The 17,345-nt window shown below is 64.9% G+C and overlaps 1 protein-coding gene across 6 annotated transcripts; it reads left to right on the plus strand.

Moving 5' to 3' along the window:
* Positions 1-1,010: 1,010 nt before the first annotated feature.
* Positions 1,011-13,239, plus strand: RHPN1 (rhophilin Rho GTPase binding protein 1). 6 transcript variants are annotated; one of them, XM_070481784.1, is made up of 15 exons: positions 1,011-1,220; positions 5,931-6,046; positions 7,196-7,324; positions 7,637-7,712; positions 8,298-8,456; positions 8,939-9,063; positions 9,194-9,360; positions 9,595-9,788; positions 10,255-10,411; positions 10,490-10,600; positions 10,998-11,204; positions 11,696-11,772; positions 11,987-12,133; positions 12,271-12,432; positions 12,883-13,239. In XM_070481784.1, the coding sequence occupies exons 1-15, from the start codon at positions 1,140-1,142 to the stop codon at positions 13,045-13,047; spliced, it is 2,073 nt and encodes a 690-aa protein (XP_070337885.1). In that variant the 5' UTR covers positions 1,011-1,139; the 3' UTR covers positions 13,048-13,239. The 6 variants fall into 6 exon arrangements, with proteins under 6 accessions (XP_070337885.1, XP_070337881.1, XP_070337883.1 ...); XM_070481780.1 differs by having other exon boundaries at positions 1,014-1,220; positions 10,998-11,192; XM_070481782.1 differs by having other exon boundaries at positions 1,014-1,220; positions 8,379-8,456.
* Positions 13,240-17,345: the final 4,106 nt, after the last annotated feature.

A 17,345-nucleotide genomic window follows, 5' to 3' on the forward strand; every position in this document is an offset into this window, starting at 1 on the left:
TGGTTAGGATGGGCAAGGCTGGAGATTTGGAAGAACTTGATAAAGATGTACCTGTGGTTACTGCCTATGTTCTAGTGTTCCCGCCCCTATAAAAGGGTGCGTTCTTAGGTGAGGTGAGCCCCACATGAAATTTGAGTGGGTTCCAGAGTCACCAGGAAACCCAGAAAAGTTATGAAAAGACCTGGATAGGGGCAGATTGCTGGGGCAACCCTGCAGGGAGCACAGGTTCAGGAAAGGGTCCAATTCTGGAAGCAGGCCAGTTCTGCAGGCAGGCGGGGCGCAGAGGCAAGTTGGTTCTAGAAGTAGGTTGTGGAAGTAAGATGATTCTGGAAGCATGTTGTGGAAGCAGGTTCCAGGGCAGGTTCTGTAGGAGTTCCGGAGGTGGGGTCCTGGGGCAGGTTCTGGAGGTAGGTTCCAGGGACAGGTTCTAGAAAAAGGTTCTGGAGGCTTGGCAGGCCGACTGGGCAGACGGCACCGGACTGGAGCCAGGCCCTGGGCCTGGGTCTCAGAGCCGAGAGAAGAAAGCTGGCATTGTTTAAGGGCCCGCCCCAGGGCTCGCGCTAACAAAACCGTTAAAAACCCCATTGTGAACATTTTTGGACAAGCCCCCAGAGGGTGCCTGTTGCCAGGGGGACGGGATAAAACGGGCGGCAAACTTGTGGAATCTGCAGAGGGAGCTATGCAGGGAGGCGCGCCGAGGAGGTCTGGGCTGGCACTGTTCGGGAGTTTTAGCTTTCGCGTTGTTTTTTCCTTTTTCCCTAACTTTTCCGAACAGTAAGCAGTGGCCGCGTCGCATGCGCAGTCCGCGCCCGGCACCGTCCGCTAGGCGTCGAGCCCGGCGGTTGCCAGGGCGACCGCATTCCCCCGGGACTCCGCGAGCGCGCGGTGGGGAGCCTGGCCGCCCGGAGCCCGCCTCCCTCGAACTCTGGTTGGCTGAGACTGCTGTCCGTCGGAGTCGCCGCCGCCGCCGATTGGGCAGAAGCAAGTTTCGCACGCCCGGCGCCCGGCGCCACGCCCCTCGGGCCGGCCTCCGCCCGCCACCCCAGAGGAGGGGACAGTGTGGGACCCTGCGGAGCGCCTGGGAGGGACCTGCGCCGGCGTTGGCTCCCAGGCGGGCGCAGCCGGAGCGGCGGGCGGCGATGATCCCCGAGGAGAGGCCGGGCGGCCCGGGCGCCGGCGATGAAAGCGTCCGGCTGCAGGCGGCCGGCAGCGTCCGCAAGGTGGGCGCTCCCGCCGGGGCCAGGGGCGCCGGGAGGAGGGGCCCAGAACCCATCCCGATCCTGGCCGCGGGGTTGCGGAGCCGGCGCTGGCTTCTCCTGTCTGAGGGCGGCCAGCCTCCCACATCTCGCTCGCCCCTAGGGACAAGCTGGGCTTGCCGCTGGGGAAACTGAGGCCAAGCCTGCGCTGCCTGCCTGCGCCAGGCTCCTCTCTTGCCCATTTGGGGACCCTCCTGTGCCAACCAGGAATGGGTGGGAGCGCAGGTCCAGCACGTGATTTTCTCCGACGCTCCGGGGGCCCCTCCTCTGGCAGGCATGGGGCTCTGGTCTGTGACAGCCCGCTGCCCTCATGTTCGTCCTGGCTCCGGTCATTCCTCCTTTCCTAGCTTTTCCCTCCCACTCCCCAGGCTATTCAGCTTTGCCGTGGGCACCCCGCTCTTTACTGGATGAGACTGGTAGTGGCAGGGGGCTGAAGCCTTCACGGCTGGACAGCTTGTCCTTTCCTCACTTCCCGAAACCTCCTACCTTCTGAAGTTCCTAACCCGGGGCGCTGACTGTGGACTGTGGACCATTCCCAGGAGTATGGGGGACCCTCTGGAAGGGGGTGGAGACCTGCAGAGTCTGTGCCTGGGAAGGAGGGGGCTCTCTGGCTGCCTCCATCTGCAGCCTGGAGCCCGGGTGTCCCCTGGGGGTCCCCGCCAGGCTGGCCCAGTGTTCATGCCAGGCCTTGGGTGTCTGTGTCCCCAAGGGCTTTCAGTCCGCTGCCACCAAGCAGAGGTGGCACTTGTGCCTGCGATGGTGCTCTGCCCATGTCAGACTGCACATTGTCCCCCGGCTGCGTCCGTTTAGCTTTTGTGTGCCTGGGACCCAGGTCTTCCAGGGGACAAGGAGGGAGGCATCAGCTAGGACATGGGCTGCAGATTATTGGCCAAGTGATGCTGACTAGACCCCTGAAGGGCCAGGCCCCTTCCTGGCAACCCCCTAGAGATGCCAGGTGCTGCAGCAACTGGGTGGCAGGGGCTGTGGCCAGCGGCCCATGGAGTGGGCACTGGAGAGAGGAGGCCTGTCGCCTGCCCTCTGTGAACTTACTTCCTTGCAGGTGGCCTCTGGAGAGAGCATGTGTTGTTTTGGGTGGAATGTTCAGGAAGTTGTTCACACAAGATGTTCCAGAGGGCTCACTGGACCACACTTTCAGGCTCTCTGTCCTTGCCATTCGTCGAATGCCACCCTGGGAAGGGGGCAGAAACTGTTTCCAGCTGTCTCTCTGGAGTGACCCAGCAGTCAGAGCATCCTGACCTGAGTCGATATAAGGAGACTGTGGGCTATGGAGCTGGTGGGCCGGGCGTGGACCCTATCCCTGCTCAGCCCTGAGCAGCACTCTACACCCTCGCACGTTCCTCTCTTCTGTTGCCCAGGCAGTTCCTGCCACCTGGAAAGTCTAACCTGACCCCTGCTACTGGCTGGAGTGAGGCTGCCTCCTAAACCAGCTGTAATGCTCAGAGTTGGGCGGGGCTATTTAGCTGTTCATGTGGAAGCTGTGCCTGGGTCTGAAGCCCCCATGGACCAGTGTGGGTGATGTGTCTCTGCCCCGAGAGTAAGGAGGCCTGGTGCCCAGGGGGTGCTCCCCTGGCCCTAGTGTCCAGCGGGCAGTTACCTGGCCTTCATGGGCAGTTACCTGACCCTGGTGTCCAGTGAGCGCTCACCATCTCCAGGAAGGCACCCACTGAACAGCAGCCTGGGCCCAGTTAGAGGGGGCTTTGGGAGTGGGGGTGCCCTGGAGGCAGTCAGGAACCACCAGTGCCCAAGTGAATATCAGAGGGCGTGGGGGTGGTGGCCACATGGCAGGCTTGAGTGGGCAGATCTGTGGTCCATCTAGCATATGTGTGGCTGTTGCCACTATGTCCTGGGAGACCCCCTTGGCAGCGATGCCCACTGGGCTCTGTTCCCCCAGCAGTGTGTGGGGGATGGGTGCTGGGCTTCTGCCCTCCTGGGGTGTCCACTTTCTCTGTGTTCAGGTGAGATCATGGGGGAGGGAACGGGAAGGGTCCCTGAGGCCGGTGGGGTGTCAGCAGGCAAGGCACCCATGGCAAGGGTTCCAAGAGGAGGAAGCTGGTCTGCCAGGCGTGGGGGCCTCTCCCTGGGAACTGACCGAGGCAGGGAGGGCCTGGGGGAGGGCATGGGGCCCGGCCTTGCCAATGGTCTTGCTCTTTGTTCCAGGCCCTGTGCTGGCCTAACCATCTCCTCACTTTGCCAGTTCTGGCCACCATCCATGCCGTTTCCTCCCAGGCTCCTAGGGACCATGAGGCTGGTGCTTCCGGGCAGCAGGAGCCACTACACCTGTGCCTGTCAGGGCCACAGCAGTGAGGGTGTGCAAGGGTCACTTCTCTGTTCTCCATCCCCTCCTCCCCAGGCTAGGTTCCGGGGTTGGGGGAGGAGGTTGTTCCACAAGTGGGAGAGCTGATCACCTGGCGTCTACGCCCCTCCCCGCAGGCAGATCCCTTCACCACGGGCCCGGCGTCACCCAATGTGGAAAATAGGCATGAGCGCGGCTGTTGGGTCTGCCCAGCCCTGAAGATCCAGTTCTGGTCCCTGGCTCCTACACCTCCCCACCCAGGTCACGCCAGCTGGCTGGCCTTCTGGAGGGGGCGTTAGGGTCAGAGGCCCATGAGGGGTGCTGCAGAGCCGAGAGCAGACCCCGGCTCAGAGGCTGCGGCTCTCCCCCTTCCCAGCAGATCTCTCCAGGGGTGCTCGACTTTGGAGACCAAGTGAACTGTGTTGCTGAGGACAGTCCTGCTGAGCTGGCAGCACGTGGACCCCTCTCCCCAGGGAGACGGCCAAGGCTGCTCACCCAGAACCCGTGGCACCTGCTGGAGCTTTGCACTCAGACCTTTGGAGGGAGAGGGCTGTAGCTTTGCCATGGCCTCCCCCTCCCTCTGCAGACTTTCAGGCCTCCTGGAAGGGAGACTACGCATGTCCTTGGCTCATTCTCTCACGTACAGAGCAGGTTTGGGGAGCACCTCGAAGAGGAGGCCAGGCCTGCAGGAAGACAGGCACTCAGCCAGCAGAGTGGAGAAGGAGGGCCTTGTTTTGTCTTGTTCCCTCCCTGTGCCACCCTGAGACCAGTCCCCCTCCCACCTCCAGATGACAGCCCGCCCAGGGTCCCACAGCCGGGAGGCCTCCTTGTCCACTGCTCTTTCTCCTCTCGCTCACTGGGGACAAGTCTGCTCTCCCCCATTACCTAAGGATCACTTGGTGGCCTCCTGCCCTTCAAGTCCCAGAAGAATGCCTCCTCCTACAGAAAGTCCTCTGTGATTGCTGTCTCTTGAGAATGCTGGAGTCTGGTGGAAATGTTGGGCGGTAATCCACAGTGACCATGCACCACGAGCTCTCTCCACGTGAGGGTGTGACATTAGGGTGTCACTGCGAGGGGCTAGAACAAGTTCGAGCCCCCAGAAGGTCTGAAACTGCCCTGTGCATGATGGGGGGCACACCAAGGGAACGAAGCCATGCTTCCTCGGATATGTGGAAGAGAGTAGATGCTGCAGGACTGCGTGAATAAACCTTCCTCTGGTCCCGGCCACGGGGCAGGGTCTTGTGGGGCACTGTGCCTCATCCCTGCTCTGTTCTGGGGCTGGTGACTGCCTACAGGGATGGTGCCCAGGGAAGGTGCATTCTGAGAAGTCCTTCCTGACTCCTGGGCTGGTGACTGACCCAGACAGGGGATCCCTAAATGGCCAGGAGGAGGTTTGGTGGCCACAGCTGCACCGGTCCCCCTGGGGCCCTGAAAGCCACTCCCGCTCCCTCTCCCCTCGCCAGCCACTGAGGAAGGCCCTGACCCTCCCCAGCTGGAGCCCACCAGTCACCCTTTCCCTGGAGGGGCGTCACCACAGCCAGGAGCCCGTACATTGCCGCTTTAAGCTGCCGCAAGGCTCTCCTGCCTGGCCCCCGAGACGTAGGCAGGCTGGCAGGATTGCCCTGCATAGTGAGGAGTCATAGCTGAGGCAGGGAGTGGGCAGCCAGGAGGCCTGGCTTGCTGCCTGTGAGCCGAGCGACTGTGGGCCTGTGTTTTGGGCATTTGCCCAAAGGGACACCGCCAGTAAGCAGCTGGCTGGGACAGAGCCAGCCCGGGGTCAGCATGGGTGGAGGACCACAGAGAGAGGGGTGGGGCAGGCACAAAAGCCAGCCTCCAGCACCCCAGTCAGGCCCTTTCCTTTAGGGCCTCAGAGAGAGCTGGGGTAGCCGCCTGCCCCCACCCGTGCCTAATGGTGTGCTGGAATAACTGTGTGGGCGGGATGGGTTATGGGGTCACAGAACAAAATTCCAAAGTGCAGCAGGATGTGTGATGAGCAGTTGGCCGCCCCCTGCCCGGGGCTCCCAGAGGTGACTGCATGTTTGGGCTGGGCTGGTGAGACCCAGAGCCCCGTCACACTGGCGCTCAGCTTCTTCCTGGGGCCCCTGTCCCAGCCGTGTCCCCCACCTACCATGTTCTTCCTGGCCTGACCACCCTCTGCTCCCCTCTTTCCTGACACCACCTGCTGTGCCCGGGCTCTGTGCTCATCCGGCCAGACGAGGAGGGCTGGCACAGGCTCCACCCATGGTGACCACCTGTTCCCTCTGGGCAGGAGTCCCCTGGCCCAACCTCAGGGGCACTGTGCTCTTGTGAGCTGCTGACAGAGGCACAGCCTGGCCCCATGACCCGTGGTCTTTCCACAGGGCTGTGACCCACTGGCACAGACACAGCGAGGCCGCCCGCAGAGCCGCAGGGCCCGGATCCACCAGCAGATCAACAAGGAGCTGCGGATGCGGACAGGCGCTGAGAACCTCTACAGGTGAGCACAGCCACCTGGGACCCTGAGCCCTGGGAGAGAGGTGCTGCTGTCCCCGGAGGCCCCCTGTGAGCCAGGCCCATGCTGGATGACGGGGAAAGGCGGTGACCTGGTGGGCGCCTGCTCTCGTGGTCCAGTCTAGGAGAGGGATGAGTAAGCAGCTGACCGTGGCTGGTGCAGGCTCCTAGGACAAGGGGCTGGGCCTCCCACAGAGATCTTGGGGAGCCATGGCACTCAGCCGTGACCCTCACAGATGAGCCAGGTCCCCACCTTGGTGGACCTCACTGGCAGGGGTCAGTCCGGGGCCAGCCGAGTTCTGTGCTGCGCTGGGAGGGCCAGAAGGGGTGTTCCGGCTGAGGGTGCGTCCCCGCCGGCATGCAGAGGGGGAGCCTCCAATATGTGTGTGGTGACCAGTGGGGGCTTCCCAGAAAAGGTGGTACTAAGGCTGCACTGTGGCGGGTGACAGCCCTCCCGAGGTTGGGGACCCAGGAAAGCACCCTGCAGACTGAGGAGGCCCCTCTCCTTTGGAGCACATGAGCTGCACATTTGCATGGACCTTCACACACCCCGGTGTGAGCCCACTCTGTGGGTGATGGCCCGAGGCCCAGGGGCTCGCCTGACCTACCTGAGCACAGCCAATGGGCACAGAGCCGGCCCGTGGGCTCCACAACGGGCTTCTGCTGGGCCCTGGGGCCCCTCCTTTTCCTTAACAGGCCCCCCTCGCTGTCCACCCCATCCCTGCCCCCATGTGGCCTTCCTGGGGACCCGCTGGCCCTTCTGTTGTGCACCCAGTTGCAGGCATAGAAAGGGTCTGACCCCCACCCCTCCAGGGACGTCGGTTTCTAGTCACTGTGGAGGGCACGTGTGCGCCTGCATCCTGCGGGAGGAGAGGGTGGAGGGCAGTCTGTGTCTGGGGAGATAGACCTCGGGCCAGAGCCACAGTATGCACACAGACAGGAATCTGCATGAAGCACGGGGGACGCAGAGGAGAAAGGGGAGGTCATGGACTGGGCCCTGGCCCCACTGCCGTCCCCCATGGGGGCTGGGCCCATCAGCTCGTTGCTCGGGAGCAGACTCTGGAGCTCAGTCTGGGGCACGGGGCTGAGGTCCGCCTGCAGGGCAAGGGCTTCACCTCAGACTGGCCTCCCCCAGAGCCACCAGCAACGCCCGGGTCAGGGAGACGGTGGCGCTAGAGCTGAGCTACGTCAACTCCAGCCTGCAGCTGCTGAAGGAGGAGCTGGAGGAACTCAATAGCAATGTGGACGTGGACCGGCCTGAGAGGTGTGTGCACACATGTGCAAGGATGCAGACTGGCCCGAGAGGCACGTATGCAGGGACACAGACCAGCCCGAAGTGTGCATGTGCATGCAAATGTGCAAGGATGTGAGCTGACCTGAGAGGTGTGTGAGTGTGCATGTGTGTGTGGGCCACCCAGGGCAGCACCTGTGTGATGCATGTGGGCATGTGAGGATGTGTACCCGAGTCGGGGCAGAGGTGTGTCACGTGTAGCAGGAGCGGTAGGGGGTGGCCTCTATGGCCATCGGGAACAGCAGGTGCAGCCTCAGAGTCTGGACTCAAACCTTCTGGTTCTAGTGAAGGTATTACTGTCCCCATGATCCCCCTGGGGCTGAAGGAGACCAAGGAGCTGGACTGGTCCACACCCCTGAAGGTGAGTGCTGGCCTGGGAGCCCTGGGTCTGGGGCGTCTTGGAGGCTTCCAGCCCAGCCCTCTCATTGAACAGATGAGAAGACAGGCCCAGAGGGAGGAAGGGTCTGACCTGGAGCCAGCCAGCCACCCCAGGCTGTAGGGGATTCTGATTGGGTGGGCTTTGGAGAAGAGTCCACCCTGGGACAGGTGTGGCAGAGCTGATCATCCTGCTAGAAGCCCCAAAATGGCTACAGGGTCCCTAATTCTTGTTCTCAGGGTCCCTGGCTGGGGGCCACCCCCTCCAGTCGGAGCCTATGCTGTGAAAACATGCCAGTTCCCCGGGTGCTTGTGGTTGCTCAGGAGCCAGGTGGCTGGGGACCTGGCCACAGCCTTGCAGGCTGGGTGGAAAGGTGCTGTCCCTCTGCCCCAGCGTCCTCGCCTCTTGAGTGGCAGATAGCATCTGCCTCACGGGAGTGAATGAGGGGATGGAGTAGAAACACCACCACATCTCGGGCCCCACATCTGCAGGGGTGGGGGTCCCTAGGGCCAGCAGTGTGGGACCCATGTCAGTGCACACACCATCCCTCGCCCTTCTCCGGGGGCCCAGGGCCTCCCCTCCGCTGTGGTCTTGCCCACGTCAGCTGGGAGACTCCAGGGAAGGCCAGCGCCTGCCCTCCCCCTCAATCAGGAGCTGATCTCGGGGCACTTTGGAGAGGATGGCACCTCCTACGAGGCCGAAATCAGGGAGCTGGAGGACCTGCGGCAGGTGCGTGTGCTCCTCCCCTCCTCATGCCACACCCAGTTCACAGATGAGGAAGCCGAGGAAGTCAGAAACCGAAAAATGGAGCTCAGAGTAGAGCTTCACACTGCGGGAGTCCCCGCCCAGGGCAGCTCCGGGGACAGGGATGAGACAGACACACCCCATGCAAACACTCCCAGAGTATGCCGGCGGCTCTGCACGCACCAGGGAAGTCCATCCTCGCCGGACACTGCCGGCCCTTTGGGAATGGCTGCTCCGTGCCTGTCCCAACCCCGGGGACCCTGCCTGGGCCTTTTGCCCCAGTGCTGCCCCTCCTTTGTGCCCTTCACAGTCTCCTGGGGCGGTACGTGTGCCCCAGCATGAGCTTGTTCACCCCCTCCCCGTTCCTGTCCCCAGGCCCTCCCACGGGGCTGTGACATCCGAGGGGATTCCCAGGGCAGTGTGGGGTGGGCTGGGGCAGGAGGGCCCAGCCGGCTCCTGCCCTGCAGGCCATGCGGACACCCAGCCGGAGCGAGGCGGGCCTGGAGCTCCTCATGGCCTACTACAACCAGCTCTGCTTCCTGGACGCGCGCTTCGTGGCCCCTGCCAGGAGCCTCGCGCTGCTCTTCCACTGGTAGGGCTGGGGTGGGCACATGCCCCTCGCCTCTCCTGCTGGTTTCTGAGACACCCTTCCCCCACTGCCCTGCCTGGCTTCAGGGCCTTGTTGCCATGGGAACTCTGCCCAGCCTGACCCAACCCTGCAGGTACGACTCACTCACGGGGGTCCCAGCCCAGCAGCGGGCCCTGGCCTTCGAGAAGGGCAGCGTGCTCTTCAACATCGGTGCCCTCCACACTCAGATTGGGGCTCGCCAGGACCGCTCCTGTCCCGAGGGCACCAGCCGTGCGGCAGAGGCCTTTCGGAGGGCTGCTGGTGAGGGCAGCCCAGACCCCACCCCACGGCCTTGGGCAGGGGGCACCTGCCTGCATGTTCCTTGCTCCCAGGTGCCTGTGTGGCACAGCCCTTTCTCTGGGGCCAGAGCTGGGGGCGGGTGGAGGGCATGCGCGGGCCCTCTCTGGGGTGATGGGGTGCTGCCCGAGCCAGGGCTCTGGTGCGTGGGGGCAGGGTGGCAGCCTGCCTGGCCCACTGTGAGCGCCCCCTCCACAGGGGCCTTCAGTCTGCTGAGGGAGAACTTCTCCCGTGCGCCGAGCCCCGACATGAGCCCTGCCTCGCTCTCCATGCTGGAGCAGCTCATGACCGCCCAGGCCCAGGAGTGTGTCTTTGAGGGCCTCTTGCTGCCGGCCCCTACCGCCCCCCACAACTGCCTGGCCCAGCTGTACCTGGCTCAGGAGGCTGCCCAGGTAAGGGTGGGGGTCCCCTGTCCCCAGGGAGACCTGGACAAGTGTCTCGGGCGCCCTAGTCCAGGCCTGGCCAGGCTGCAGTAGTGTAGTGGGCAGGAGGGCCTGGGTCGGGGTGGCAGCTGGGCCGAGAGGGCAGAACCAGGGGCAGAGGAGGCCAGGGTCCAGGCAGGGAGGGGTGGGGTGCAGAGGCCATATCTCCTTCTGTCGGCTCTGGAAGCCAACTATTGTCCTGGTCCCTGTGGGGCTGGTCAGGACCCCAGGGTCCTGAGTCCCTGCTGCTGGGGCAGCTCCAATTGGAGCAGGAACTGCTCAGCTCAGCCTGGGGCCTGGGGCGGGCCTTTGGTCAGGGCAGGTGAAGGCCCGGCCCGGGGTTGAGGAGAGGTGAGGGCTGAGGCTGCTGGGCAAGGCCAGCTGGGCTCCTCCTGGAGTCCCACGAGAGGGCCCACCGGCTCGTGTGTGCCCGCAGGTGGCAGCTGAGTACAGGCTGGCACACGGGACCATGGCCCAGCCACCCATTCGCGACTACGTGCCCTTCCCCTGGACCACCCTGGTGCGCGTCAAGGCCGAGTACTTCCGCGCCCTAGCCCACTACCACGCAGCCGTGGCCCTCTGTGATGGCCCCCGTGAGTGTCCTACCCCACGTGTCCGTGTGCCAGCAGAGGCCCCGGCACGGAGGGCTCATGGCCCTCTCTGACCCGCAGTGGCAGCTGAGGAGTTCCCGGCGCTCGAGCAGGTCTTCCTAGGGCTTCCAGCCTCAGCTGAGCCGCAGCGACCCGCGCTGCTGCAGGAACCGGAGGAGCGGAGGAAGCTCGGTGAGGCCACACCTGGGGTGCGCTGCAGGGGGCTGAGTGACCCAGCCAGTCATTCACGAGTCACCTCCTCTGGGCACATCTAGGGTCCTGGCGCTGGTGGGTGGGGTTGCCGCCCGCTTCCTGGGTGCCCCCCGCCTGCTGGGTGATGCTCAGAGCAGAAGCTGGAGCAGCTCAGGCGGCCTGGGCAGGCGGAGGCATACACTGGGGGCAGCCCCTCCCTGGCGCAGCCGTTTGCACCTGGACCAGCCAGTGGGCCCTCAGGATAAACCTAGAAGCCCTCACTTGTCCTCCTCTTGCTGCTTCTGGGGGTGGGGGGAGCTGGGGCTCAGCCTGGAAGGGCCAGGGGGCTGGGGGCTCTAGCGTCCCATGCAGTGTGTGACTGCTGTGTCCTGTGCAGGCAAGGCCCACCTGAAGCGCGCCATCCTCGGCCAGGAGGAGGCGCTGCGGCTGCACGCGGTGTGCCGTGCCCTGCGCAGGGTGGACCTGCTGCAGGCGGTACTGGTCCAGGCGCTGCAGCGCTCGCTGGCCAAGTACTCGGAGCTCGACCTCGAGGATGACTTTTTCGAGGCCACCGAGGCCCCTGACATCCTGCGTGAGCAGCCAGGTCCCACGGGATGGGTCTGTCCTAGCCAGAGAGGGGGCGCTGGGCCATGGCCCTGCAGCTGCTGTTAGACGTGCAGCCGACCTCCTGGTCCCCCAGAGCTGCGGGCGGAGCAGGAGAGCGGGGGGCTCCGGAGCCCACGCCACACGCTCCTTTGCTCCTCTCTGCCTCCGCCTCTCTGCACCTGATTCCTGCCCCAGAGCAGCTGCAGCCTGGGAGACAGACGGCCACGGGCTGGCCACCCAGCATCTCCTGTACTACCCGGGCAGGCACAGCTGGGGGTGGAGATACCCAGGAGCCACTTGGGGCTTCTCTTGCATGTGGGGGGCAGCTAGGCACTGGAGGTCTGCAGGGAGCCGGTGTGCACAGGGCAGGCCGCACCCTGGGTCACCCACTCTGCTCAGGCCAAGTCGCATCCTGGCTGTGTCCTGGGGTTCTGGGGGCCCATAAGCTTCGGGCTTAGCCCTGCCCTCCCTTCACCTTTGCCCTTCCAGCCAAGACACATAAGAGGCCGGAGATCAGGGCTCCCAGCTTCTCCCGGGTGAAAGTGGCTGACATCTTCCACCGGCTGGTGAGCACCCCCTCCCCAGCCACCCTGAGGTCCTGTGTTTTCACTGCCCCGGGCGAGGCCCCTGGACAGGCCCACAATGGTGGCCCAGCTCTGCCCTGTCCCTCTGCCGCACCTGGGTGGTTTCTCTCCCCGGATGTAGAGATTGGGGTAGGGGGTGCTACAGGCCAGGGCTCTTCCAAGTACGGTGGCCCAGCCAGGCCTCTGATCCCCCCAGGGGCCCCTGTCCGTGTTCTCCGCCAAGAACCGCTGGCGGCTAGTGGGGCCCATCCACGTGACCCGAGGAGAAGGTGGCTTTGGCTTCACGCTGAGGGGAGACTCGCCTGTCCTCATCGCTGCCGTCGTTCCAGGGGGCAGAGCTGCGGTAAGGGCCCCATCCCGCCCTGGACCTGAGTCCCTGGGCTGAGCAGAGGCAGCTTGTATGAAGGGGGATGATGGGACGGTGGCCAGAGGTGGAGGGGTGCCCTCGCTGGAGACCCAGACTGTCCCATCTCCCTGCAGGCGGCTGGCCTACAGGAGGGCGACTACATTGTGTCCGTGAACGGGCAGCCGTGCAAGTGGTGGAAGCATGCTGAGGTGGTGGCCCAGCTGAAGGGTGTGGGTGATGAGGGTGCCAGCCTGCAGGTGGTGACGCTGTTGCCCAGCGCTGAGCCACCTGGCACGGTGAGCCCAGGGGCCTTGGGAGGATGGCCCCCAGCTCCCTTGTCCTACCCCAGCCCTAAGCCTTCCTCCAGGCCCCAAACGTCCCCAGGTGCTAAGAGGGCATTGGAAAGAGGAGGCTGGCGCATAGTGGCCCCCACTGGGGTGGCCTTCCGGGCACCCGTGCTGTGGCCTCCTCCTGGCTGTAGTTCCCTGCCCCCGCTGAGGCCCCAGCCCACCTCTCAGGTTGTGAGCCCACACTCCCTGGCTCCGAGCAGGAGCACTGCGGCAGGAGATGTCACACAGCGTTCACCTGCCCCAGCCCACCCAACCCATGGGGGCCCCGCTGCATGGCCACCCTCACAGGACCCCCCCACATGCCAGCCACCTGCTTCCCTGTCACACTCACCAGGCTGGCCACAGGTGGGCCAGGCCAGGGTTGCTGACTGCTACGTGTGTCTGTCCCAACTGCAGGGGGACCGCCGGCCGGCCCTGGGGGGGCTTCTGAGGAGCCAGAAGGAGTGTGGCTGGGAGATGCCAGCACCTGCACGAGCCAGCCCCAGGCCCCTCCTTGGCTGGGGCCGCAAGGCCAAGAGGGGCAAGACTGGAGAGAGGCTGTCCCCAGCCCCACACCCCTGAGCTGTGCACTGCCCTCGCTCTCTGGGTGCCTGGGGTGGCGGGGAGGGGCCAGCTCCCCACACACCTGGCGCTGGCCAGGCTCCAGCTGGCTGGGAGCGGCCCCCTTGTGCCCTCACCCACCATGGGGGACCTTCACGTCAGGTCGCTGCCCTGCCCAGTGCGTGGAGCCACTGATTAAAGGCCATGTCAGACGAGGTGTGTCTGAGTCCAGTGCTGGGGGCCAGGCAATGCACCCACACACAGAAAGTGTCACAGTTTCCCTGGACACTGAGTCCCTGGTCCCAGCCTCTGGGCTGCCCTGTCCTCACATGCACCCCAAGTGCCCACCCGAGGAGGGCAGCTTCCCAAGTGGTAGAGTGGGGAGGTGTCCAGTCTCTTCTCTCGGAGCCTGAAGGAGCCACCCCAGAGAGCTGGGGCACAGTGGGTGACATGGCAGCAGTGGGTCCCTGCCGCCCGGATCCTCACTTCCCTGCAGCGGTTCCCCAAGATCCCACAGCTAGGCGGCCCCCTTCCCCCTGCTCCCCAACATGCCATACCCTGTCCGCATCCTCCCTCAGGGCTGCGTCTGCCCCAAGCCAAGCTTCTGCCTGGCCCACAGTGACTCCTGCTGGGCACCCCTCCACCAGCCGCCTGGCACCCTTCAGGCTGGGCGACGCGAGGCTCCCTCCTGGCCTCCAGGCCTTCTTCCTGCCCTGCCCCTCCCTCCACACAGCAGCTGGGGCGCCCAGAGCACCACCTGCCCTCTGGGCAGGGTGCCAGCCAAGGCCACCCGCACTACCTTTTACCGTCTCCTCTGTACATGGAACAGGGACCCCTCCCTGCTTCTCTTCTTGCTGTCCCCTTGTCTGACATGCCCCCGCCCTGAGCTTTCTGCCCAGGAAACACCTAGATCTCACCCAGCCCTGCACCTGCTGTCCAGTCTTTGTGCTGCCCACCCTCTCCTGCCCAGCCAGGCCCTGCCCTCATCCTGCCTGGCCCCGCCCAACAGTCCTGCCTGGGCCCTGAGGCCAGTGGGGGGCCATCTCATCCCCTTGTTCCCTGGGCCAGCACACAGGGGCACCTCCAGCCTGCCCCCGCCCCCTGGGACTCCACCCCTGCGGCACCTGGCCGGGCTCCTCACCTGTGAGCCTTCAGTGTCCCTGAGCTGCTTAGACCAGGGGACAGCCCCCAGAGGCCATCAGGGCGCACACTGCCCCGGGTCCCAAGGAGGGGTGGGCCCAGAGGGAAGGATGAGAAGGGCCGTGTGGGAGGGGTGGGGGGGTGGCAGGCCAGGGAGCAGCCACATGGAGGGGGCGTTGGCCCACAGGCCTTGGCAGTTAGGGTTGGGGGCTAGGGTGGCCAGGGTCCCCATGGCCACCAGGGGGCAGCCGCTGCCTGCTCAAGCGGCCACAAGAGGCAGGATCTCCAAGTGGGCACCGGTTTGGGGAATGGTGGGCAGCAGACCCAGGAGGGCAAGGGAGTCCCCCTGCGGGCATCCTCCGTGTCCCCCCTGTGGCCCCCTAGGCGGGAGCAGCCCTGTGGGATCTAAGCCCGTCACCTCCCCCTGCTTTAGCATTGTTGAGGGGTAAGTGGGGCGAAGGTGTGTGAGTGGGGGCATTAGTGGGGGAGGTCAGGGGGGTGGCGCAGGAGGGTGGGCTTCCCAGGTGGGAGGGCAGGGCTCCCCAGCTGCCTGAGCCTGGGCGAGGTGTCCAGGTGCGTCCCTTCCTGACCCACCTGCCCCTCCTGGGAGGAGGCCCCTCTCAGCAGAGCCGACCAAGGTCACCTCGGTACTTGTTAATTTGATTAATAAAATTGTGCATCAAGGAGGACATTACCTGCTAATCTGGGACGACAGGGCTGGCAGGTCCTGTCCATGACGACGCAACGTCTACCCTGCCTCTCGGGCCTCCTGGACCCCAGAGAGGCACAGGAGGCTGGGGGCTGATAGGCAGGAGCTGTAGACAGCCGGTGGTACACACCCTCCAGGGCTCTCCCAGGCCCTCCCCTGCCCCTCACACAGGACCCCTCTCCTGCCCCGAGGCAAGCCAGGGCCTGGATCCCTGCCCGCTGCCACCCAGCCCACTCAGCTGGGCCCACTCAGGCCGGCATTACTGCTCTAACCCTTCGCCTATAGCCCCCCGTGCATACTCCTCACAGCTAGAGTGAGGCATGGCTGGGGCCAGGCTCCCTCTGCCTCGGGGATGGGTCTGTGAGTGGGATCGTGGGGAGATCTGGAAAGGGCCGTGAGAAGGCGGGCTCGGTATGTGCTCAGGAGCTTGCCAGAGGTTGGTCTCTGAGGCCCAGCTGCTGAGGGTGGCACTCCCTGGGGTCAGGTGTTCCCGGGGTTGAGTTCTGAGCTGCAGGGCTCGCCCATCACTCACCCCGGCCGTCGGGGGGAGCCCCACCTCCCCAGGCAGCAGTGAACCCCTTTCCAGATGGGAGCGTAGGCATTGGGTGAGGGGCGGAGACCAACCTGAGTCCCACAGGGCTCGGCCTGGGGGCTCAGCCTGCAGTCCACCCACTGAACTGGCAGCAGGCAGAGACCCCGGCCAGCTGCAAGAGGCCTCAGGGGTGAGGTCAAGGGCACGGCTTTGGGCCTGGCAGAACTTGCAGCTTCCCCCCAGCCGTCAGTCATGGCCCGCACCTCACCCCAGCAGCAATGCTGCACCTCTGGGGCCAGGACTTGGAGCCCGTGGGTGAGCTCGCCACAAACCTGCCTCGTAGGTGGTGGCTCAGGGTTGTGTCAGTGCCCACCTGGCCAGGGAGCAGAGCTGGAGCCCCCAGGGCCGGGCTGTGTGTGATGGGGGAGGGCATGTCCAGGCTGGGCGAAGGGGCCGTGCCCATGAGAGCCTACCTGGGCTGAGGCCTCTCCCAATTAGCAGCGGCTGCCCTGACCAGGGCCAGCTCATGGGTGTCCACACACGTGTTGGTGAGTGTGTGTAAGGATGGGCATGTGCCCGCCTGGCCTGTCCACTCTACTCTGACGTGTCCGGGGAATCTAGCCTCTTCCCACTCCCTGCCCCTCACCAGCTCTCCAGCCTCACTCCTGCCCTCAGCCTGTGCTCTCTGTCCCCCTTGGTTCCTGGCAAGCACCCCTCAGACATGGCCACACCTCGTGTTGTGGGCTTTAGTCCCTGATTTCTGGCCCAGCCTCACCACCATTTGTCACTGTTTCACAGACAGGCCGTGGCAGGGACTGCACCAGCTCATCTACAAGCTGCATGAACACCTGGGACAATGTAGCCACCTGGCTCGAGTGTCCCACACGTGTGCCTCCCGGAGGAAGGGTTGGACCCCCATGCTGCTGGGGTGAGCAGCAGCGCCTCTCCATGGTGCCCGGCGCAGAGCAGGGCCCACGGGGGATGTGGAGGGTGCAGGGCTGGGCACATGTGGACGCGCGTGTGCTCCAGCGGGTGCTCGGGGCCGGCCTGTGCTGGCAGGCGTCTCCAGGGTGCACCCGCGCAGCGCGAGGCCTGCGAGCATGCGGGGACAGCTCATTTCCCAGAGTGGTCCCCCCGGGCGGGGAGGTCGGGGTGAGTGCGCTGAGATCCTTTTTGCTTTGCCAACAGAAAACTGCCAAGAGGGGAAAAGGCAAACTCCATTTCGCTTGGGTCAGCAGTGAGCCCGGCGCAGAGATTAATGTGAGGAGAGGAGCGAGGCGGAAGGGAGCCCTGGAGGCGGTGGGAGGCGGCGGGCAGGCTGGGGACAGGACGGGAGTGGGGGTGGGGGCATGGCGATCGCCCGGAGAGCTGGTCAGCAGAGGACAGGTGCCAGGCCAGGGCCACAGGGTTGGGGGCCCCAGCTTCCCCCGCCCCCCTACCCATTCACTCTCCTCCAGGCTCCCACCCCCACACCCTGGCCCAGCCCGGGCCCCTCAGCATCATCCTCAGTGTGCCCCTGATCTCCCAAGATGGGTGTGGCCCAGGAGCCTCCAAAGCAGGGCCAAGATCAATGCCACACCCCACCCAGAACCCCACGCAGCAGTGGCCACCTGGTCTCCCCACTCTGCCCCCCCAACACCAGCCCCGGGGCTTAGCCCACAGCAGGCTGCACTCGGGGACCCACAACCAGTCTGAGAGGTGGTGAGACCCCCTGAAGCCACACAGCCACTGGGGGGCCAGCCAGGTGGTCCCCAGGGCCTGGGGATCCAGAAGTGGGGTGTGTGGGAGGCAGTAAGTGGGAGCAGCAGTTCCAATCCTGTGCACCCAGGAGGGCCAAGTTCCCAAGGCCTTGCCGTGGGAGGCTGGGTTAGGGGTCTGCAGGCACCTGCGTGGAGGCCAGGAGGGGGGCTCTAGAGTTGGGGCCTCCTTCTTAGGGGC

Source organism: Equus asinus, chromosome 12 (genome assembly GCF_041296235.1).
Source record: "Equus asinus isolate D_3611 breed Donkey chromosome 12, EquAss-T2T_v2, whole genome shotgun sequence".
In the NCBI taxonomy this organism is placed as follows: Eukaryota; Metazoa; Chordata; class Mammalia; order Perissodactyla; family Equidae; genus Equus; species Equus asinus.